At 29.5% G+C, this 23995-nt stretch overlaps 8 protein-coding genes and 4 pseudogenes across 12 annotated transcripts, besides 5 other annotated features; 6 read left to right on the forward strand and 6 right to left on the reverse strand.

The window, feature by feature from the left end:
• Window positions 1–953: 953 nt before the first annotated feature.
• Window positions 954–1169, reverse strand: TVAGG3_0047050 (annotated as a pseudogene). The gene has a single exon. A coding segment is annotated over exon 1 (216 nt).
• A 1130-nt stretch (window positions 1170–2299) lies between these two features.
• Window positions 2300–15963: a mobile genetic element.
• On the forward strand, window positions 3906–4661 carry TVAGG3_0047070 (uncharacterized protein; the record flags this gene model as incomplete). The annotated part of the gene is made up of 1 exon (XM_051220920.1): window positions 3906–4661. One exon carries the CDS (start codon window positions 3906–3908, stop codon window positions 4659–4661), a length of 756 nt encoding a protein of 251 aa, XP_051105906.1.
• Window positions 4746–5437, forward strand: TVAGG3_0047080 (annotated as a pseudogene). Its single transcript has one exon. A coding segment is annotated over exon 1 (692 nt).
• TVAGG3_0047090 (phage tail repeat-like family) lies at window positions 6664–7904 on the forward strand (the record flags this gene model as incomplete). The annotated part of the gene is made up of 1 exon (XM_051220921.1): window positions 6664–7904. A coding segment is annotated over one exon (1241 nt), but the record flags the coding sequence as incomplete, so codon positions are not given.
• Window positions 8053–8445, forward strand: TVAGG3_0047100 (phage tail repeat-like family; the record flags this gene model as incomplete). Its single annotated transcript, XM_051220922.1, has 1 exon — window positions 8053–8445. The coding sequence occupies one exon, from the start codon at window positions 8053–8055 to the stop codon at window positions 8443–8445; it is 393 nt and encodes a 130-aa protein (XP_051105908.1).
• On the reverse strand, window positions 8939–9211 carry TVAGG3_0047110 (uncharacterized protein; the record flags this gene model as incomplete). Its single annotated transcript, XM_051220923.1, has 1 exon — window positions 8939–9211. The coding sequence occupies one exon, from the start codon at window positions 9209–9211 to the stop codon at window positions 8939–8941; it is 273 nt and encodes a 90-aa protein (XP_051105909.1).
• TVAGG3_0047120 lies at window positions 9691–10748 on the reverse strand (annotated as a pseudogene). The gene has a single exon. A coding segment is annotated over exon 1 (1058 nt).
• On the reverse strand, window positions 10824–14291 carry TVAGG3_0047130 (annotated as a pseudogene). The gene has a single exon. A coding segment is annotated over exon 1 (3468 nt).
• On the reverse strand, window positions 14371–15507 carry TVAGG3_0047140 (uncharacterized protein; the record flags this gene model as incomplete). The annotated part of the gene is made up of 1 exon (XM_051220924.1): window positions 14371–15507. The coding sequence occupies one exon, from the start codon at window positions 15505–15507 to the stop codon at window positions 14371–14373; it is 1137 nt and encodes a 378-aa protein (XP_051105910.1).
• Window positions 15964–16886: 923 nt separating the features above from the next.
• Window positions 16887–16923: a mobile genetic element.
• Window positions 16887–16923: a terminal%2Cinverted (terminal inverted repeat of Banshee-A3 transposon ID:TVAGG3_0047150).
• Window positions 16924–17981: 1058 nt separating this feature from the next.
• Window positions 17982–18173: a mobile genetic element.
• A 673-nt stretch (window positions 18174–18846) lies between these two features.
• On the forward strand, window positions 18847–20094 carry TVAGG3_0047170 (pectin lyase-like family; the record flags this gene model as incomplete). Its single annotated transcript, XM_001313078.1, has 1 exon — window positions 18847–20094. One exon carries the CDS (start codon window positions 18847–18849, stop codon window positions 20092–20094), a length of 1248 nt encoding a protein of 415 aa, XP_001313079.1.
• A 166-nt stretch (window positions 20095–20260) lies between these two features.
• TVAGG3_0047180 (uncharacterized protein) lies at window positions 20261–20722 on the forward strand (the record flags this gene model as incomplete). The annotated part of the gene is made up of 1 exon (XM_001313079.1): window positions 20261–20722. One exon carries the CDS (start codon window positions 20261–20263, stop codon window positions 20720–20722), a length of 462 nt encoding a protein of 153 aa, XP_001313080.1.
• A 91-nt stretch (window positions 20723–20813) lies between these two features.
• TVAGG3_0047190 (protein CBG20215-related family) lies at window positions 20814–22961 on the reverse strand (the record flags this gene model as incomplete). The annotated part of the gene is made up of 1 exon (XM_001313080.2): window positions 20814–22961. One exon carries the CDS (start codon window positions 22959–22961, stop codon window positions 20814–20816), a length of 2148 nt encoding a protein of 715 aa, XP_001313081.1.
• A 189-nt stretch (window positions 22962–23150) lies between these two features.
• Window positions 23151–23995: part of a mobile genetic element that runs on past the window's edge.

A 23995-nucleotide genomic window follows, 5' to 3' on the forward strand; every position in this document is an offset into this window, starting at 1 on the left:
AGAATATAATAATAAATGGTTCAAACGAATTCCAACCACAAAGTTCTTTTAAATTAATGATCAAAACCGAGGCAAAGAATTTCATGAATTTACATATCATCAAATAAAGTTTCAGAACTAGAAATGAAAAACTTCAGAAAAAATTAAACGATAGACTTTCAAATGATCGTATTGAAAAAAAAATAAACTAGCAGAAGTTGCATTTAATAATGAAATATTTGATGAATATAACTTGAACTCAGTGATGGGCTTTAAGGACCCGGCTCAACGAGTCATGATTTATGAAATCAATAATTTGATTTATTCGCTTCTTCAATAATTTCTATTCTTTTTGTTAAATCATCTATTTTCATTAATGAGGTGATTCTTGATTGAGGAATAGATTTCAAACTAACCACCCTTTTATTTTTGAAATTTTGAATCCATCAACTTTAAACATTTTATTCAATTTACATGTTGTCAATTCTTCAAATAATTTTTTATTGTTAGCATAATAGTATCATTAAATTTTCAACAGATGAAAAATTTTTATTTCAGTAATTGGTTTAACAACGTTTATTTTTTGTTGAACATTTTCACTTTCATTTATTTTCCTCTCTGTTTCATTTATTTTTAAAATCGTTTCATTTATCATTAAATAAAAATTAGAATATAAGTGATGAAATATATTTTTTAATTAATATTAAATCAGAAATGGCGGCAGGATTCTTTAAAAAATTATGGGATGGAATTAAGAAAGCTGCGGGTTGGGTTCATCAAAAGATTATTAAACCATTGCAAACTTTTTGGCACCAGTAGCGAAAACGGCAGGAACTATCATAGGTGGAGTATTAGGTGCTAAAGCAGGTAATCCGGCGATGGGAGCACAAGCAGGTAACGCAGTTGGTGGAATTGCTGAAGGAATACTTAATAAAATAGGAGGTAGATAGTGGAAAAATAAATAAATATTATTTTTATCTTAGTATCGGTTGAAGTCTTTGATAAACTTTTTCTCCTTTATTTAATATTTCTCTTATTGGGCAGCTTTTGGTGTTATTGATTCAGCAAACGTCACTAATTGCTTCTTTATTCTTAAATATCCAATTTGCTCCTTTCTTCATTGTTTCCCAAACTTTACTCGCTCCTCTTTTTACTTTATCCCATAATTTCTTAAATATACCTGCAGCCATAGTTGATTATTTCATTAAAATTAAAAATTCATTTTCATCTTTTAATTTTGATTTTTTATTTATTAATAAATGACGACTAACTATTTGGTGCCAAACACTAAACCGATTAATGGAAATGTATTTCATTCATTCGAAAAGATAAATGAAATATTCGCAAAGAATGACGGTAGAAGATATTATAGAGAACTTGAAAGTTCATGCTATGACTCTGATACTCCATATTTTGATGATAAACAAACTCATTTAAGAATTACAAATCCGCTCATGATGTGAACCAATTAGGTGACACATATATTAAACGCAAAGTTAAAGCAACTCTAGTTTCAAATAAAGCTTTCACATGTGATGCCGCTTTTAAATGCATGCGTTTATTCGTTGGTTACAAATCATCAAATCAAAGCTTTAAACAATTAGAAGTAGAAACCGAAAGAGGTGATGCTGGTTATCTTCAGATGGATTGCGCCATGAATCTTTCGCATTTGCAACATATAAACCAAATCAGAAAGGAAAGTTAAAAAGTTTGTTCATTCGTTATATAATAATGTTCAAAAATATGATAACTCAGTATGTGGTAAATATATTGACCCTTCAGAAGTTTTCAAGAAGCAAATGAAGAAGTTGATGTCACTTTTGATATGATTATTCCGGTAAATGATTTGTTAGCATTTCAGGCGTTCGATGATTATCCTAAATCATTTGGTGATATCATTCTTAAATATTATGTTTTCAGGGATACTTTAGTATTTTGTCAGGTTGACCCGTTAAGAGTTGCTGATTTACAAAATTACGTTTATGAAAAGATAACTGATGAAAATTATGAAAAGATTATGAATCATGTTTATAAATATGATCGCAAATTCCAACAAATCGGACTTCCTACCAAATTAATTACAAGCTTAGCCGCTACATCTGCTGACGCAACAGTTGATGACGTTATTATTTCATGCACAAAGATGGAAGTTTTAGAGGATAAATGCATTACACCAGGATACGGTTTAATTGAAGAATCAGTTAAAGCAATACCACGTTTATTCAGTAAGGAAGATCCATTCATGATTCCAGCTCAACATATTGACGTTCGTTCACTAAATGGAGGTTGCATCACTCCTGAAGGTATTAGCTCAGATTTCTCATACGCTCTTCATAATGTTACAGATGTTGTGTTAATTTCCGAAGAATGCAATGCAAAGAACAGTTTTAGAAAATCCAATGCTTCGAGGTCTTCAGGTCACTATAGATTCCAGAAACTTCCCCGATCAAGCGATGACCACAGTGGGTGACATATTCTTTACACGTATGCTTCAAGCTTCTGATTTAGATGGAGTGAATGAATGCACAGAAGAATACGAGGACTCATTAACTAGACCACTGAATGCAGATGATGGCACGCCATTAGCTAGAACATGGAAAGACCAAACTTCATTCTTATGCACTATTCCAGTTCAACGTGATGGAGCGGGTATATTCTTTGATGGATTAGAAACTTTCAACTCACAAGTTACAGTACAAGTGAAAGCTTATCCAATCATTCAGGGTGAAAATGACACTTACTGTTCAAAGGTGACAAATCCTCCTCAGGTTTGGTTTACTAGGACTACATATTGGACATGGACACCGGAAGAAGGTTTGAAATATCATCCAACAGGTACACCACCACAGTATAGAAGTTCATATGATGAAATATTGATGAATAGAAATGTTTAAAATTATAAATTTATTTTTGATTAAATGGATTTAAATTCATCCACCCTTATGAAGAATTAGCAGGAGTATATAACATACGTAGATGATATGATTAATGAAGCATTGAGTGATAATAGAAATGCTCTATCTAAGGAAAAATTAATGAAAATTCCATATTCTGAATGTTACTTAAATTCAATCACTGCAGCAATTGGTAAACAAATAAAGGTAAAACATTAACGATATTAAAACAAATTATCATTATTGCTAACACTTCCCCCTATTCACATGTGTTAATTTATATCAACCGTTCAGGTTCACCTTCAGATGATACATTTGAATCTTTAAAGCATTTAATCAAAATTCCAATTATTTATTTATCACAAGAAGAAGCAGAAGATTATTTAAAAAACTTTTTAATGTATAAAGAATTATATAATACAATCAAGAAGCAAGGATTAGAGGATAAAATTATTGATAAACAACGGGATGAATTATTTGAAACACTTTCTATTTCAAATTTTGATAAAGAATTTTTGCATTCACTAATTTTTCTAGATGATGCCGTGAAATCAAAACTAATAACTAATGAGAAATCATATTTTAATCAATTATTAACTCAATGTCGACATATTCAATGTTCATTCTTTATGGCTGTTCAATACTTTAAAGCATTAAGCACAAACATTAAATCAAACCTGTCCACCCTTTTCATTTTCAGTGGTTTTAGTCGTCAACAGTTGAACGTTATGCTTTATCAAGTGAATTTACCAATGAGCATTAATGAACTTTACACACAATATCAACAATTAGGAGAACATGGAAAAATAATAGTTGATTTAAATAAAGGTTCCATTAAATTCGAATAACTTTTTATAATTAATTTTTATTTTTTATTTATAATTAAACATGACAGAAATTGCAAATCTTCTACAGGTTCCATTAAAACAAGGGACAAACAAAAGGGGTGCATATAATAGAACCATGAAAGTTCCAGACGGAATGAAAGAATAAGTCCACATTGTTGCCGGTCTTCAAAAGGATGTTAAACAAATGAGAAACGTTTTAACATTACCAGAAGCTCAAGCATATGCCAAACGTCATGGACCAAATTGGGAAGCACACGAAGCAGACATTACGGGTCCAAATGGAAAACCTGATGGAATAAATGAAGTCTTTGTTACTGATGGTCAAGGAAATATTAAAGTCATAAATGGTTATAAATTAACTGTATCTGATTATCCTAAACGTAAAGCATATAATGAACGTTATCCTATGCAATTTGATGAAAATGGAAAAGCTGTTAAACAATACATTGGAGAAGGTGAAAATGGTCCAATTAATTCATACCGTCATAATCCATATTCTTATTTCAATGAAGAATTAAATGCTATTGAAGAGGGACCGGATGGATTACCACGATATTCTAACCAGTTTAATGGTCAATATGCAAATTTGAGACCTGAAATTCCAGCTAAGAAATTCTTTAAAGTTGCTTTATTCGATCCAGTGTTCAATGAACAGAAAGAAGCAATGAAAGCAGAATTTAAACCAATTCAAGTGGCAAGAATTTCTTCATCTTCACTTTCAGAAGCGTTCAAGGAATTGATAAAGAAACCACTTTATTCTCAACAAGGTTATAACTTTGATTTAATTAAAGAAAGTGATAGACGTAAATTAGAAAAATCAGATGGTTTTAAGAATGCATGTAATGAAATGATTAAAGATATTGTAAATGATAAAATAAGACTGGGAGAAACTCAAATCATTATCAATAACATAATTGGTGCAGTTACAAAGAAAGTATAAGCAAACAAGGATGAACCTTGGGATATTACCGTAACAACTAAATAAAACTTTAAATATATTTTTCTTTTTTTTATTCAATTATAAATGAGAAGACGTTTCACAAGTCAAAAGAACACAAAAAAAGCAGAGATTACGGTTGGTTATAACGTAAATGATGATAAATCACGAATTATTCAAAATGTTAAAGTTAATGTTAGTCCTGAATTAACAAGGTCAGCAACTCAACCAAATTTATTAACTCGTGACTTACCAAAGAAGAGGAGGAGCAAAAAAAGAAGATGAAGACCCAATCATTTTATCTGAACCCGGTAAAGAACCCGTTGAAATCCCACATATCCAACATACCCCCACCTCTTTCATCAAACATCGAGAACCCAGGAATCTACGATTCCAGTCGCAATGCGCCATATAAAGTAGACATTAATTCTGAATTAATGAAAATTTACCGTGATATAATAACTGATAATTATGATTCAATAATAAATTTAATTGATCAATCTGGTTTAATTATTTTACCTTATGAATCATTAATTCACATTATCGCCATTCTTTGTGATGTTCAAGATTCAGACGTTAAGATTCAATTTTTCATAGATGATGAGGTTTCATGCTGCGGAACAGTTGCAAAAATAAATCCTATAAAGGATATTAGCACAATTAAGATATCAAAGAACGGAACAACAACTGAACTTCATTTAACATATAATGATATTTATAATAAAATAGTTGATGAATATAAAATATCACTTGAAAAATTCTTTGTTAAGGCTATTTAATATTCAAGCATTAACATTATCGAATAATAATCCTTTGAATCATAATCAATAATAATTGACCTTTCACCAGTTTCTATCGTTTGTTTTATTTCTTTTTGTTCCCCACTATCCGGATCGGTCATTGTAATTGTTTTTGTTATAGTATCAGCTTTATCTTTAACTTCAATCTTTTTTCCATCAGGATATTTAAACCAAAATTCCAAAAATTCGATATTGTCAATCTGTTCATATTTTAATCTATCAATTACATTTTTAATACCATCTGAAAATCTTATGAAATGGTCATTATATGGGTTTGATTGAACTAAATTTGAATGAAGTGAAATATAACCCGTTGATGAATATGACATCGACTCATATTTTCTGAAAACACTAAAATTTATAACATGAATGAATTTCTTATTCGTTGAATTTATGAATTCTTGAGGTAATCTTATTCTAGTTTTATTTATCACTGGAAAATAACGCTTTACCATATTTTTAATCGTAATAAAAATGTCAATTATCAATATTATTTCGAATAATAAGTGTGAATTAAATTTAACAGTTTGCGGAATTTATAATGTTACTCTCGTTTCTGTGAGTGGTAAATTTAATCCCATTCTTTTAGACCCTTCAGATTATATATCATTTATTAAAGATGACCATGAAAAAACGTATGATATGTATATAAATAATGTGATAGCGAAATGGGATATTAACATGATTTTAAGTTATTTAAATGAATCATTTATCGTATGGTATGAAGAAAATTTTAAATCAAAACCTGATAAACTTTTTGAACTTGATGAAATAAATAACCTTATTAAATTTCCGCTGAAAATTAAATTTTGTACTCCTCATCTTCGTTCATTGTTGGGGATATTAAATTTTGAAAAAGATGTTGGGGATGTTTTGTATTCTGACACTGGTTCCAATTTCATTTTAATCAAATGTGATAAAGTTAATACCCCAATGAGATTTTCACATCAAACATTAGACCCTAACTCTTACCCATCAATACAAAACATTTTATCCATCAACTTAAACACATTTTCTTTATCATATCCGTTTCAATTATCCGGGAATTCATTTATTCTTCATTCAAAAGATTTATCAAATATTAAATTTAGAATAACTGACCTATTTGATTGTGATTTAGAATTCATGAATGAAATATTATGGCAATTTCAAATAGAAAAAATAGCTGATGAGATAACAGATTAAATATTTTTAAATCATAATAAATGATTAAACAACAACAACAAAACTTAAGGCACAAAGCACCGGTCCCTCAGACCATTACATACGCCATATATGCATATAATTCAAAGACGGCAGAACAAACGCAAAGGTTGAAATATGGAGATTTGGAGATAGTATTGAAAAATGAACATTTCGAATTCGTTTGCAAAGGTGGTGCAGTGATATCAAATATAAAAGAAATTTTATTTATGAATTCAAAAATTAAAGGAATAACGGATGATATAACATCAATTCCACCAGAAGAACAAAGATATTACGCATTAAATGCATTTCCTAAAGTTTTGAAGATTGGAAGATTTAATTTAAATGAGGAATTCATAAAAGGTTTCCTAAATGACATAATGAAGAAAGCAGATAAGGAATATGTGGCTAGTGAGTTAATGAAGAAAGCAGATAAGGAATATGTGGCTAGTGAGTTAGAGAAGAAAGCAGATAAGGAATATGTCAACAGTGAGTTAGAGAAGAAGGCAAATAAGGAATATGTGGTTAGTGAGTTAGAGAAGAAGGCAGATAAGGATTGTGTGGCTAGTGCGTTAGTGAAGAAGGCAGATAAGGAATATGTTAATGAAAAAGATAATGAAATTAAAGAAAGGGTTGAAAGGTATCATGAATGGACATCAAATATTTTAAAATCTAAAGCTGATACAGGGTGGGTTTCAGAATGTTTAGACATTAAAGCAGATAAGGAATATGTCAACAGTGAGTTAGAGAAGAAGGCAGATAAGGATTGTGTCAACGAAATATACCAAAGTTTGATAGGAACAACTGAAAATATTGAAACTATTGTTGGTGACTTTTCTGTCAATGAAGAAAATAAATATTTTGGATGGCAGTTTGTACAGTCCTTAAGAAATGGTGCACGGTGTAAACTCATTCCGAAAAATAACAATGAAATGTATGTAAGCTATATAAAGAATGATGGTACACAAGTTAAAGTTCCATTAGACAACAACTGTTACTTAAACTTATATGGAGACGAACAAAAGAAATATTTAAGAGTTTATGAAATGGTAGATATGACATTGCCTGACCCAGCTCCAGCACCATATTATTATGACTATGGAGATGATGTCAGAACACCACATGTAGATGAACAAAAGCTAACATTATATTTAGATTATTATAGATATAAAAGATATAATGCAATAGAAAAAACGAGAATAGTATATTATTATATAGATGACAAAAATAAATATTATAGTCAAGATTTTACCTACCCTGAAAACATAAGATTATATTATAAAAAATATTCTAACACAAACCAGAAGAAACCTGAAATAGTTGCACTATATTTTAAGTTCAAAAGAGACAATCCTATATTATCTCATATGTTTGATTTAATGAACCCAGTAGGTTCTATTTATACATCTATGGATGCAAGAGGTCCTCAAGCAATGTTTGGTGTTGGTGCATGGGAACAAATAGTCGACAGGTTTTTGTATTGTGCAAACTCTTCAAAGGAAACAGGTGGAAGTAAAACGATTACAGGTGAAAATTTACCTGCACACAGTCACTACATAGATTTAAGCACATCTCAAGCGGGTTGGCATAAGCATAGATATTGGGATTGGTCAGGAATGACAAAAGGTAAAGGATATGATGTTAAAGACGACGTTAAGTTTGCCATAAATTGTTACTGGAGTGACACTCAGGGAGAAGGAAACCATACACATCACGTTTTAGGATATACACAAACAACGGGACAAAGTAAAGAATACATGCCACCATTTATGACAGTTTACGCATGGTATAGAGTTCAATGAATGAACTAAATATATTTTATGTCTGTAATTAATTAGGTAATGAAGTAATGGATGAACTGCAGAAATAAATGTTTACGTTAATGTTTACGTTAAGTGACTCAAAGAGTCCGGAGACAAAGTCTCATGTTTTAGGTTATTCAATAATTAATTATTTTTGAAGAACTGAAGGTGTCACCACGTCACCATGTCACCAGGTTAATTAACTTCTCTGAAAAAATGAGACAACATGACATTTTGACAACATCACAGGAGGAAGGCAGTTATGAATTATTGAATAACCTAAAACCATTAACGATAAAATAAGTGATAACAAATTTTTATTTTTATCATAAATGGATACCCCACAAGCTCAAAATTTACCACGAATCATAACAAGGGAGGAAACGATAAAAATGATGCGAGAACTTGCTAAAAATAACAAACCACTAAAACTGAGAAAATGTGGTTATGCAGTAATGATGGAAAGAGAGACGTTGTCGAAGAGGAATAAAAATTAAATTTGGATTGAGTTTAAAAATTCATCTTTATTAAATTCATCTCTTCCAATCAATTTATTTATTCTATTAAATTCTTTTATTTTTGCTTCACTCAGTTTAAGGATTGAACGGTAAGTTTCTAATTTTTCGATTATTTCTTTCCTCTCTTTATCGTTTTCAACCCCACCGCATTGCGGCTTCTTTTTGTAATAGCATATTTTTGATTTAATTCTGTTTAGTTTCTTTTTATATTCATCGTCTGGACTCTTGACTGCTTTGTTGTCACTCATTTCTTACAAAATAAAAAAATTAAATATTATTTAAATATAATGGAGTAATAAAATAAATCGGAATTTCTATTAATTTATTGTCAACTTCAACTAATACATTACCGTTAATATATCTAACAAATTCAGCTATTGTGTCAAATCTTCGTCTTCTTTTTGTCATTGATTTATCAGTTTTTCCATAATCGAGATGAATCAAAACTTTATCCCCTTGTTTAAAATTCATGAGCCCCGAATTAATTTGTTCACGTTTAACATCATTCAACCTTTCCATTTGCTTTCTAATATATTCCCATTCTTTTGAAATATCATTTTTCATTTCCACCGGTTTCATGTTTATTGTTCTATGCCATGTATTATTGTAATAATATACTAACTGTTGTATGATGGAGTCATGATTTCCATCCCAGTATATCTGACCGTTAACCCCTAACGCATCTCTAAGAGTTCTCATTACCGCATCAACTATTTTATTATGAAACGTATATGGAGAGGATGAAAAGTAAAAATTAATTTGTGGGAAATAATGAGTCATAGCTGCCTGAAATCCTTTATCACCATCACCCCTGATATTATCTACTCTTTCATGATCTAGTAAGTATTGAATAGCTCTTCTTGTTTCCTGTTCTGTTTTCCCTTTCACTGGAATGCAATATAAATATCTAGTGTTAATGTTAATGGCAAATAAATAAGTAACGTTTCCTTTTGAATATTCCAGATGATCGATTTCGTATGAATATGGATATGGAGCAAATGAAGGGCGACTAAATTTTTCCTTTAACGGTTGAATTTTCGGGTCAGTTGGTTTATTTAATATCTTGAAACCTTTTTAAAATCTTTTTGTTCTTTAATGTTTGAAATGGATACAATAAAGTGAATGATGAAGGATTAACTGAAGGAGGAGGAGGTACTGTCGTTAGAGGTTTTGGTGTTGCAAGTGGTTTAATTTTATCTGCTTTGATTTTGGATTTCATTCCTCCTTCATTAATTCTGGATGTATTCTATTCATTTGTTTTAAATATGCTGTATATAAAGGTTTGATATACTTTCCCGCTTCGAGTTTATGTTGAAGGATGAATTCCAAAAGTTGATCTTCATTTAAAAGTCGGGCTGAATATGGTTTAACTAATGAATCATAAATTAAAGCTTGTGCTTCATTTATGGTCTGAAGGACCTGGGCGTTTTGCACCTTTTGTTTTTGTTCCTTTGGTTTTTGCGGCTCAGGATTATATAAATTATATAATTCATCAATATCTTCTTCTGTTAATACTTTATTTTTGAAATCTTTCAACTGTTTAAGCTGTGATTTAGTTTTTCCCTTTGAATATTCATTATTTTTAATTTTGTCTTTAATTTTAGAAATTATTTTATCATGATATTTCAAAATTTCATTTTTATAATATGGATAATAATATTCCATATCATCACCCGTTATATTGTTATCATATTTTTGGAGATATGATTTTAATTCATAATAATCAAGAAAATTTTGATTAAGTATTAAATCATCAATTAAAATTTTTAAATCTGTGTTATCCATTTATATAAAAATAAAATAAGTGTTTAAGGGTGCCCATCATTCAACGGTTCCTTTTGTCTCTTCTGTGGTATTTTATTAAATAAATGGCATACAACATCCATTTTCACAACATACAGCCTTAGTGTGTGCTCCTGTTAATGCAGTCTTACCGATTGTTAAGCGAGTCATTGACCCGTTTTTAAGTTGTAAATTAATATTCTGACCATCAAATATCACTTTATCATTTATTATATCCAAATAATTTTTAGGTGTTAATTGTTTATTTTGTCGTAAACTAACTCCTTTCATTTTTTGTGCAATCTTTTTAAAATCACTTCCATCAATTGAACCGTTGAATGATGTATAACACTTAGGGCATAAAGCAACCATGTTATCACCTTGTTTCTCAATTGCTAAACCCAATAATTTTTTCTCATGTGCTTTTTCTTCAGCTTTATTCTTTAATTTAGGTTTAAATTTCTCATCAAAACAAAAGAAATCAAAAGGTGCGAATTTGTAAATGTTTTTATCATAAAATTGTTTATCGGTAACAATTGCTTGAAATGCTTGAGTGTTAGGAAGATTTGGGTCGCCAGCGATTGCCCAATAAGATGAATCAGTATCACCTTCAATGAAATGAAAACGATTAACATTCATGCATTTATACATAAAATCATAAATGAAAACCAAATACCAGTATTTAGCATTATCTAAAGTGAAGAATGCCTCTTGTAAACATGTATCACATCTATAAAATCTATCTTTAAGCATCACTTGATACGTATCTTCTACCTATTTCTCTTATGTTTTTAAACTTATTTGACATACATGCAACGCGTGCCTTCTGTGCATTCATTATTTTAGTCTTTGCGTAATTTTGTGTATTCATTGCATCGTAACCATATGATCCATTAAGTGAAATCTTGCAAAATAAACTTTTTCCTTTATTTCCTTCTAATTCAGCCTTTTGTCTTTCGTTCATAAATTCGTTCGCAAATTCATTAAAACAAGTGTTTTTCGTAAATGTTAAAATTGATTGAATATCATCAATGATAAAATGAAATCTGTCTATTAGATACCAAAGATAATAAGAAGAAAATGGTTGATATTGGTTGTGTGTTGATGCTAACTGAGTTAATTTTCTCTGTTTCTGGTCAACTGGTAGATTGTTTGATTTCATGTAATTATACATAAAACTGCCAATTGTTTTTTCATCTGTGATAATATCTAAGTTTCTTATTATCGGTAAAAAGTTTATGTAATCATTAATGTATTTTTCATCAATGTGACCCTTTACTTCAGCCACGAATAAAGTATTTTTCTTTCTAATAATTCCCAGTGCTTTTGCTTTCTTTGTTGCTGTATCACAAATGATAACACCATTCAATCTTCCCGGCATATACATTTTATGGTCAGTATATTGAATGAAATCATGAGGATTAGATGAAAATGATGAAGGATATAATGAATTAAAGTCAACACCAACGAAATGAGTCATAATGTTGGTGGTGTCCTCATTTGATACAGTTTTAGTTTCTGGATTATATGAAAGTTTATTAATGTGCGTGATTCCTTTAAGATTAACACGATGTTGAACATTTGATAGACCACCAGTAATTCCATTACGGAGAATGTGATAAGCTTCAACTGAATCTAAAGTCATTGGTAAATTATTTTTTAATGCATAATTTCTTAAATTGATTCTTAAACGTTGAACATCTTCATCTTTATTTGATTTTACGACATTGCAATAACAACACATTAACTGACAATTTTCTTTGGTATGTGGTTTTTCATTATCGATTCTATCCAATGTTGGTTTATTTACATATGTAAACGCTTTACCACACATTTTGCATTTAGATGAAAGGATTAAATCGTGATAGTATTGAAAATCATCCATTGAAACATTATTTTTGTATCTCTTTTCGCCTTTTCATCTTGTTTCTTATATGAATCAATTTTATATTTCCAATACTTTTTTGTTAATTCAAAACTTGATTCCACATCTTCTTCTGGATATGTTTCGTTAGGATTGAAGTTCTTATATGCTAACGCGTAACGAATCATTGATGCATTCGATGATAAAGAAAGATTATGAAGCATGTCAATTTTATAAACAAATGTTTCTTCGATAATTTTATCAATTGGGTCAATCATAATTTCAACGTCTTTATTGCAATAATGAATAAAATATTCTAATCTATTCTCAAAATTTTTAGCATCATTGAGATATATTTGATAATCTGAATCGGATATTGTTTCTTGTGTTAATGCTGAATAAAATGAATCTTGAGTGAATGGTTCCTTTTTATATAATTCATCTTCGTAATTCTCCCATGTGATGAATTGATAAGGGAAAAAGGATTTAACACGTGATTTATTGTTTCCGAAATCTTGAGTGAATTGGTCTAATGTTCCACCCGCTATATAATTTCTGATGTCAATAAATCTTAATTCATATGGACAGTTTGTTTTCTTTACTATGACTTGCTTAAATTGAGAAGAAGAACCCAGCATTGATTTTATCTTCCATTTTGCAGTATTTAAATCACGAAGAATTAAATTTAAATCAAACTTTCCCGAATTAAAACCAATGATATTCACTTTATTAAATTCTTCATCTAAAAGCTCTTTCATTGCTTCCTTTTGTTTCTCATTTAATGTATTCATTAATTCTTCATATTGTTCAATATTTGATTTAGCAACTAATGAACAGGTTGAAAATAAAAATTCAATCCAATCAGAGATGAACGAATCACTTGATGTTAAGCAAAAATTCCTCGTAAATGTTTTATCACGGTCTACGACCTCGCCGCTTTGCGGCTTTATTTTGACAGTTGATGATACCATAAATGGTTTTAAGTAAGCGTTCAAAGTTGCACATTCAGAAAGTTGAAGTTCTTCTTTAGTCTCTAATGTTTCGAAGTCAAAAGTAATATAATATCTTGTTGGTTTATAATATTCCTGCAAATTATGTGCTAATAGCCATTGATATATCTTCTGTTTCGTGATATGTGGTGCATATGGTTGTTGTGTGTTTTGCAATTGAACGTCTTGAATTAATCTTCCATTATTTTCTTTACATTTCTCACAATGTTTTAAAAATCTTCTTTGGTTTTTCCTTTCTGGATCATCACGGATAGAATATACTTCTTCTTTGCAAAAGGGGCAAACTTTATATCCTGTGAGTGCTTCAACGTCTGTAATTCTGTCAGCGTGAAGTTTTCCACATGGACTCTGTGTTAATAAAATATTTACTGTTTCAAATTCTGGATCTATCATTATTGATTCCACTAATGGAAAGTCTACCTTGTTAATGTCTACGTCTTCTGGTTGAGGGTCACAATAATAAAAATCAATATTAACGTTTAACATTCTTGCTAACCTCTCACTTTCTGATGAAATGTCAAATCCTTCATATGCATCTATGGCTTCATTTAAATAACTTCTACGAGTTTTAGGATTAACACCATCAGGAATGTTATAGAAGCGTTTAAATAACCTTCTACCTTCGGCTCTTATTTGATTATCATTCATTTTAGCTGTTCCATTTTTGTTCATTTATGTAAGAATAAAAATTAAAAAATAAATAAAAATAAAGTTTATTTTTTTTAAAGTCCGAGACTCAGAGAGTCCAGGGCTAAAGTCCATAAAATGAATTAAGAACACATAAATTTTTATCATCTGCGACGTGACGAATACATTTTAATTTACTCAAGAATGCGTACCCTGATACATTAAATCTAATTCCTGTCTTATTTAATTTCACAACTTTGAAAAGGAATGTATGAATAGCTATAAAATGATGAGATGATGTTTTATGGGTTGCTTCCATTTTTTCTGAAATAAATGAATAAATATAATGTTTATAAGTTTTCATATCTTTTATGTTCTTAATAACGAATGGTATAGACCTTTCCACTTCGTCTTCCTTCGGTGCTGTTCTTTCATATGAAACATTATTGGTATCTTCAATAATGAAACCACAATCGCATAAAATTTTATATGTACCAATTGTTTCTTTTGATATTTTATCTAACAAATCAAAAACTTTATCAACACCTGTACATTTATTTAAATAATAATTTGTGTAAATATCATGGTCTTCTTTCTTAATCGTATTTGTTGCATATGTTACATTTTTCAGTGCTTTTTTGAATTTTTCAGAATCAAGAGGAGGTGAAAGTAATATACATGGATAATCTCCATCGTCAATAAACTGAAGCTTATGTTTATGAATAAATTTTGTGCCTTCTTCTGAAAGTGTTTCGTCAATATCACCATCTAATAAATTTTTAGTAGATTCCAAAAAGTAATTTTTATATCTTTCCTCATGTGATTTTTGAACTTCTGATTCTGAAGCTGGGATATTCATTAAACCCTCTACTTCATTCTCAGCATTTCTCAATTCACTAATTCTTTCATCTATTTCATTTCTTAATTGTTCCAATTTCTCAATCTCATCGTTATAATATTCATCTTGTTTAATTTTTTCTTCAAAATATTCAGGAGGTGTTTCAAGGCTCTCTGAGCCCAGGTCCTCTGGACCATAAAGAGGAATATTCTCCTGTTTTTCAACTTTTTTGGGATATAAATATCTCATTATAGCCTTTTTAGTAATTGGTCCGTTATATTTAAATTCATTCAACAATCTGGAAAACTCTTTCACATTCTGCATATATGTTGGATAAGAACCGTCTCCAAAATTTTCTAAAATATTTTCTAATTCTGAATTAGTGAACTTTAAAGATTTCAATGAATTAGTTGTTATACTCATTTATTATAAAATAAAAATAAAAAAAATAAATTTAACTTAGTTTTAATTTTACGTAAGAAGTCAATTTTTTATATACCGTCATTTGTAGGTATTATTTCTATCAGATAAAAATTATTTTTTTATTTAAAAAATATAATTTATTTTATGTCTTATAATGTGCGCATATGTATTTAAAAGGCATTCATTGAATTGCTTTTCAATCTCTTTCTTTTTTTCATCTTCGAATATTATATCATTTTCATGTTCGAAGCTTGTAAGTTTGTTATCTTCAAATATTATATTAGTTTCATATATCAAATTATGATATCGGTCATATTCTTTTAAGTGATAAATAAATACAAAATTTACGGTTCCTTTAATTTTAAATTCAAAATTAATTTTACAACAGCTTTGTGGATCAATTAGTAAATCAATCAAATAATGTTCAAAATCAGATATTATTCTTTTTCCATACATTTTATATTAAATAAAAAAATCTAACTTTATTTTTTCGGAGTTTTGTGACGAAGTGCGAATCTTCACTTCGTCAAAAATATATTCTTTTTATTAATGGTAATATAGGAATTGTAGGAATAAAAACTTTTTATAAATTATTCATAAATTTTTAAAATCTGCTATTCGGAAGTATGTTCAAAAATCATTCAATTATGTGAGAATTCTTACGATTACAAAAAAAGTCACACAACCCGCATCATATACTACTAATAATTTGTCTAAATTACAACTGGATTAAGTACTTTCTCCACTTTGAAGCATGGTAATTATGTCATTCCAAACGGGAACCGCGGTTGGTTACCATGGATTTCCGTCACCGGTCACATTTTAAAGATTTTTAAAGCCTTATAAAAATATGCTTTGTAAATCATTTTTTGTAAATCGGCAAAAATTTGGTAATTTTCTTCAACTAATAAATCTGCGAATAGCATTTATAATACAAGAACAATCTTTTAAAATGCGTTTGATTCATTTTTGTATAATTTCATATAGGCACATATATTCTTCCGGGACTTTCCGTGATTTTACCGTAAAATCATTAGTTTACACCAATTTTTCCGTATTTTGAATAGTTTACTGCACTTTTTCCGTAAAATTGAGTTACGGGAATCCGCAAAATTTCCGGACCTCATTTTTCATAGAATATAATAATAATATTTGATAAAAAGATATATTATTTATATTTTTGATTTTTGAATTACGGAAAAAGTGAATTGATAACTTGATTTTTTTATATGGTTAATTTTTCAAATGATATTATGAAGATCTAAAATATTAAAAGTAAAAAATTGAATTACGGAAAAAGTGAGGTCAAAAGTGAAATAAATTTGCAGAACAATTTTCATTGAAATAAGCTTTATTTTTCATTATTAATAACAATGCTGTAATAAACAGAAATTCATCAAAAGTGACAGCTCTCAATTTTTTGACATTTGTAAATTCTAAATTGAATGAGAAAAATGAAATAATACTAAGCATAATACAATATTCTAGATTTAATTATAATTAGGAAAAGTTAGTTTTGAGAGTACTTTTCATAGGCATATAGAATGAAATCTTCTGAAAAATAATATCACATAAACTCATATTATTTTCTAATATATAACTATTTTATATAAAAATCAAATTCAATGATCTTAAAAGCGAAGGATAAACCTCAAAATTTACGAATATAATGAGTGGAAATATAATGCTTATCTATCATAAAACCATATGAAATATTAATTTTTGCTTTACGCCTAATTTTTGACGACAATTAGCAAAAAATGTTAAATGTTAACACTCAGTCCATTTGAATATGAAAAATAAAATTGACTTTGATTAAATGTTTTTATTTATCATGCAATTCTTCTTGCGACCAAAGATTTGAATAAAAGTTCAAAAAATAAGATAGCTTAAAAAATAATATACGGTAGTGTTTACTAATAGATGAATAGTATATAAATTCTATTAAAATGGATTTGATCCAAAAAAATATATAAAATTTGATCATAAATAAAATCGTTTTAAATTACTTCTTCATTTAAATTATAACAATTATTTTTGGTTTTATAGTTTTTAAAGCTCATGTGGTTTTTTTAACCACAGAATACTTATGTGCTGTAGCAAGCTTGCAATCCAAAGCTCACGTTAGACAACAAGAGTCATGAAGTCTCATACTAAGGGATATCCAACATATATTTTAATAATCTAATGTTTGTGACAAATATTCAACATAAAATTAAGTTTTCGTTTCGTTACAAGGCATTCATACTTTGGAGATATCATATTTAATGTACAGAAAAGTTAATATTAAACAATACATGCTAAAGAATTAATAAATAAGATAATAAAATAAATTTATACGTAATTACTTTCATTTAATATGCTTTATGCTGTATAATATTGATTAAGAGGCATTAAAAGGTTCCATAATCTGCTTTTATAGGCAAGATTTTTGATAAAAATTTTAAATTTTGAAAAATGATGAGAAAAGGAAAAAAAGGTAAATGAGAGCAAGAGGAGGGAAAAAAAGAAAAAGAAAAGGAAGGGAAGGGAAAAATAAAAGAAAGAAGGACATATAAAAATTTAGATGCGCATTCTTAATGCCGAGGCGGCTTGCCGCCGAGGCGCGATTTTTTTAGGCCTCTACGGTAACCCGGCAATGTTTTTTTAAATCTTGTACAGCCCTAATGGTAATATACCTTATGTTATTAAATAGGGCTAGTATGATGCTTTTGATTGGACTCTCAGATTTGACTTCCTAAATTTTAAAACTTTACCGTAGAACAACAGCAACAATTGTCTGTCTTGTTAAATGTAAAAGATTTTGATTAAATTTTTATTTTATCAAAATGAAAAATCATTGGATCTGTATTAGTCAGATTCAAAAAAAAATTCGAATACTTTATATGATATGTATTTAAAATATATATCTTCCCAAAATCGTAAACTTCTGAAAATATCAAACAAAAAATCTTCATAAATAGATGGAAATATAGATGTATTACTTAACCATCAAAAAGTGACAATTAAAATTCTGAAGAGAGTTTTGGCATTTTTTGTACCTATAAAGAATTAAGCTCAAAGTTAGATATTTTATCAAATACACGAGTTTGATATTAGTCAGACTTTACTTTTAAGGTTTTAATTTGATGGAACTTTCTAAGTTTCAAATTTTCATTAAAAATTGATTGCTAAGTCTAACGTACTTACAAAAACTTTTACGAAACAATCAAAAATTGAGAATATTATCAATAATTCAATCAATTGAATTATTTTGAGAATATAAAGATGCTTTTATTGATTATCTTCTTTTTTCTTTCAAAGACAGTGTTAGTTATTAAACCTGTAAGATATTATCTCATGCATTCAAAGCCAACCACCAATTTCTGTTTAAATTTAAAACAAGATATCCTCGATTCTGCATTTGTCAGGCATTTTGACAGTGATGAAGAAGAAGTATTATCAAAATATAAAGTGCAATTATCAATTAATACTAATATTGATAAGATTAAACGACAATTAGAATATTATTTTAGTTCTATCCAAATTTCAACCTCCAATTTTACAGAAAACTACGCCTTTGGTGCAGGAATCAACTCAGGAAATGGAGGAGCAATTTTAGCCTCTACTTCAATGATCATGGATCAGCAAAACAGATTTATTAGTAATGTTGCCGAGTCGGGAGGGGCAGTATGCAGTATAAGTTCGTCATTTGCAATACAACAAAGCCAATTTACGAATAATTTTGCATTCCGTTATTCGGGAGCATGCATAATACAAGGAAATGATTTGGCGAACAACCTACAATTTGTTTGTATATCTTCAACTTTTGAAGATAATAGCTGCGGGAATACTGGTGGTGCTATGTCAATTATTTTTAACAAAGATGTCTTCATAGATGACTGTACTTTCAAAGGAAATTCGGCCACATATGGTGGTGGCGCTCTTGAATTACTTAACAATCCCCATGTTCAGATAGTCGACTCAAAATTTATTCATAATTCTCTAAAGGTGAACATTTTAACAAACTTTAGTAACAATACCAACTTGTCACCTCCAAATTACATGCCTCGTGGAGGTGGAGCGCTGTATTTTGGCGAAGTTATAAATCAAAATTCAGATAGTCAATTTATGAGTCACCTTTCCACGCAAAAATGTTGTTTTATACAAAATTCTGCTGGAAATAACTCTTATGTCTTTGGAAACAGCACAAGTCCAGGAAATGAAATCTTATTTTTTGGAAAGGTGTCATGGAACTCCATTGACGATTATACATATGATTTCGAAAACTCATTCGCAAAGCAATTTAATACAAATGACTTTAATCGAGATTTCAATTTTGGATTATTCTCAATGAATAGAGAAATACGATGTGATAGTGACATTGATGGTACATTAACTATCGATAACACTGTTAATACCGTTAAATATATCAGTACAACTGAAACAATTTCAAATACAAGTCAGGTTTCGGAACCTACAGAATATACATACGTTGCAACACCAATAACTCGATTAATAAAACCTACAACACAATCTTTTAAATATACACAAAATCCATACTCAAACATATTTAACGTTTACAATTGTATAATTATACAAGAGTAGTTTCACAAACATACTTTGCAACACCATTTATTACAGAATTTAGCACTCCTGTCACTACTGCAGAAGAAACACCATATTTAACACCATTTGTAACAAACAAAGAAACAGCTCATGAAACACCTGCACTAACAAACAAAGAAACAGTCTTTACAACGCCCGCTGAAACATGTCTGTTGTTAAAGAAACAGACACAATGGTTGAAAAAGAAGTAAATACAACATCCACGACATATATCGACCAGAGACAGATAAATACGACATATATAATTGTAAGAACAACGATACTTGAAGCTTCAAAGACATACTATACAGAAACAATTATTACTTTTGTCGAAATGGCTGTTGATGTAAGAGTTGGAGGTTTAACAAGCACTCAACTCATTCTTATTGCAGTATTTTCAATGTTTATGCTATTTTGTCTTGCAATTATTGGTTTATTCCTATACAGACATTCAAGGAATGAAGCTTCTGAAGATTCATTATCCTCTGAAACACAAGAAACAGATTTTAGCGATGATAATGAGCCAACAAGAGCTAATATCACTGATATTGATAACACAATTGAAACAGTCAATAATGATAATGATTTTGATGAAGATGATAATTACATGAATAATATGGACTTCTAAATTTAAATTTGTTTTGTATATTTAATTGTTTGAAAATAAAAATTAAAAAAAATGCTTTTTTTACAAACTAAAAAAACATAAAAATATTGGATTATACATCAAATCCACCTTCATCATCTGATTCGGATTTGTAATTTTTGTGTTTGAGTGACTTTGTAATGAAAATTGCAGCAACAACTGCAACAACAACCAAAACAACAACTACTGCAGCAGCACTTGAAGCAATTATTACTTTCTTCTTGCTCTGATTGTCATTAGAATCTTCTGGATTAGGAACAGCTGAAGCAGTTGGAATATTATCATTATCTGGAGGTGTAGAACTACTTGATTGATTCTTCTTCGCTTCTTCTTCTCTCTTCTTCCTTTCTTCCTCTTCTAATCTCTTCTTTTCTTCTTCCTCTCGTCTCTTCTTTTCCTCTTCTTCTTGCCTCTTCTTTTCTTCCTCTTCTTGTCTCTTCTTTTCCTCTTCTTCTTGTCTTTTTCTTTCTTCTTCCTCTTTTCTGAGTCTTTCTGCTTCTTCTCTTGCAATTCTTTCAGCTTCTTCTTTAACTCTTTGAAGTTCTTCTTGTCTCTTTCTTTCTTCTTCTTCCTGTCTTTGTCTCTTTTGATCTTCTGTTTCTGATTGGAATTTCTCTGATCCTTCAGTTGCGTTGCCTGTTTCTCCACCATTTTCAACGCCAAGAATTTGTGTGCCGCCTTCACTTGGTTGATGATCATCATCATCATTTGTATCATCATCTCCAGAAACAACTATTTCTTCTTCTGTATTTTCTTCTTCATCATTTCCAGGTAATTCTTCCTCTTCATCACCTTCAACAACTCCTTGTTTCGCTATTTCTTCTGAAGGTAATTCAATCAAATTTCCATCAGCCAAGAAACCAGCAATTCCAATTTCTCCTCTTACAACTTTCAAGACAATTAAATGTTCAGATTGTGTCTGCAAATTTCTCTTTCCGTAAAGAATTGTTTGATAAATTCTTCTTGCAGCCATTTTACTCTTTTCTTCAGGAGTAATTACATTAGTATCAACAACCTGATCCAAATGTCCATCGATATAAACTTTGAATCTTCCTCCTCTTTCGAATTTATCACCAATAATTGCAAATGAATCTCCTGTTTCATTTAATTTCAACTTCAATCGCAACATTGATGATTTCTTTACATGGAAACCTTTTCCATTATAATACATTCCCTTTCTTGTTAACTCTCCTCTTCCAACTAATCTCAGTTTAGTATGAGTTGCAGGGATAATGTTTCTAGAAGTAGAACTTAATAATCTTGGTTCAATTTCAACTAATGATGACCATGTTCCTCTTGTATTATCTAATACTTTTATGTCAAGAGTAGTACATGTTTGTATTCCATCAAATTGCAACAAAGGATTTTCTGTTGTAAAACTAGACTCCAAAATTTGATTCGAATCGCAACTTACAACAACATTTGATGTCATTAAATTATCTCTTCTTGTAGGAATATACAACTGATCAAATGAAACTGGCTCTCCAAAATCAACTGAATAAGTATGTGGATAACTTCCATCACAAGCAGTATCTTCATTTCCATAAGCTTTGTTAAATAATAACTGTGACAAATTCGATCTTGAATTTCTTACATGTGGTGAATTAGTAACTTTCCAAGTGTCCTTTGTAGTTTGTTTAATAGATCTGTCGTCGTAGTAAATACCAAGGCAAGGATCGTTTTCTATTATTGGTTTAAATGGAGCTCTGTCAACATCTTCTGGTCCGCAATTTGTCTGGAACAAACAGTCTGTTTGTATGTGTGTAATTACTGTTTCATCATTGAAAACATAAGCAATTCTTCCGCCACCTGTTCCTTGTTTGTTGAATATTGTAAATCTGTAGTAATACTTTTTGTTTGCTACAAGATTAATTGGTGTTGCTTCTTGTGTTTCATTTAATACTGTGTATTTATCTTTCTTATTTAACAAATATTGACTATCATCATCTGGATTTCCATGTAATGGATTTTCAGACAAATAAAACATTCCTTGGTCATCGCAGTACATGATGAATTTGTATTTACCTGATTCTTTTGGAACAAACATTCCATCTACATGTGCAAACCATTCACACTCTTGTTGATCAGTACTAAATGTTGGAACAATAATTCCACTCCTTTCAATTAATGTATAAGGAGCACTACGAGCAATATTTCTTGCTATTGCAGCTTTATAAGCGAGTACTTGATTAGTAAATACGCCAACTCCTGAATAGTACATAACTCTTGCACCATCAAATATTTGCTTAACTTTAACAACTATGTGAACATCATCGTTGTCTTCGTTAAAATTAGAATATTTAACAACAAATCTGTCAATAATTGATTGATCTTCTGGAGGCGTATACTTTGCTGCATTTCCTATTTGTGTTAGTGTGCCAACTGTTCCAGTAGTATCAATTTTGTTTAAGGGTGCACCCGTATGTACGTTTATTTGAGAGGAGGAGGATTACCCTCTCAATTTTGAGGGATTCGTTAGTTTATTTTCTCGATGAATATGCAATAAAATTTGATTTTTACCTTATCAATATACTTCATATAATATACACATGTTCATGTAAAAACTTTTTTCCAAAATCCTCAGGAATTAAGGGATTTTTGAATTTTAAGAATTTTTTTCGAATTTTTTCGAAAAAAAAATATTTTCAGAACAGCCTTAACGGCTAAGATTTAGGAACAATGTTAAGTATCAAAAAGAAAGGAGGTCTGATATAGACAACATATATCGTTGAAGGTTGAAAAAATCTCTAATATTTGAGCCCAAAATTTCAAATTTTAATTTTTTGAAAAAAGAGGCCACCCGTATGTACGTTTATTTGAGAGGAGGAGGATTATATTTTTGAAAGGGTGAAACATTATGAATATGTTAATTATATAATAATATGTATTATTATAAAAAAGAAAAAATAAAGCACGTTAAAATTTTTCTTTCTTGATTTTTTACAAAATCTACTTAGAATTATGCAAAATATGACTAAATAATTATAAATTTCAAGTTAAATTTTAATTTTGATAAATAATTTAAATTTCAAAATATCAAGTTCAGTTCGACTATGTATGTAGTAATTCCTCAATAAAGTGCCAAAACCCTATTAAAATATATGAACATTTTCAACATTTTAATGTTTTTATTTAAAAATTTGTTGGAATATGAGCTTCAAACAATTATTATGTAAATAAAAATAATTAAATATATGTATTTATTCGTATTACAACCGTAGTAAGTCGATTCTTCCTTTCTTCTACTGAGTTTTG

Source organism: Trichomonas vaginalis, chromosome IV, assembly GCF_026262505.1.
Source record: "Trichomonas vaginalis G3 chromosome IV, whole genome shotgun sequence".
NCBI lineage: Eukaryota > Parabasalia > Trichomonadida > Trichomonadidae > Trichomonas > Trichomonas vaginalis.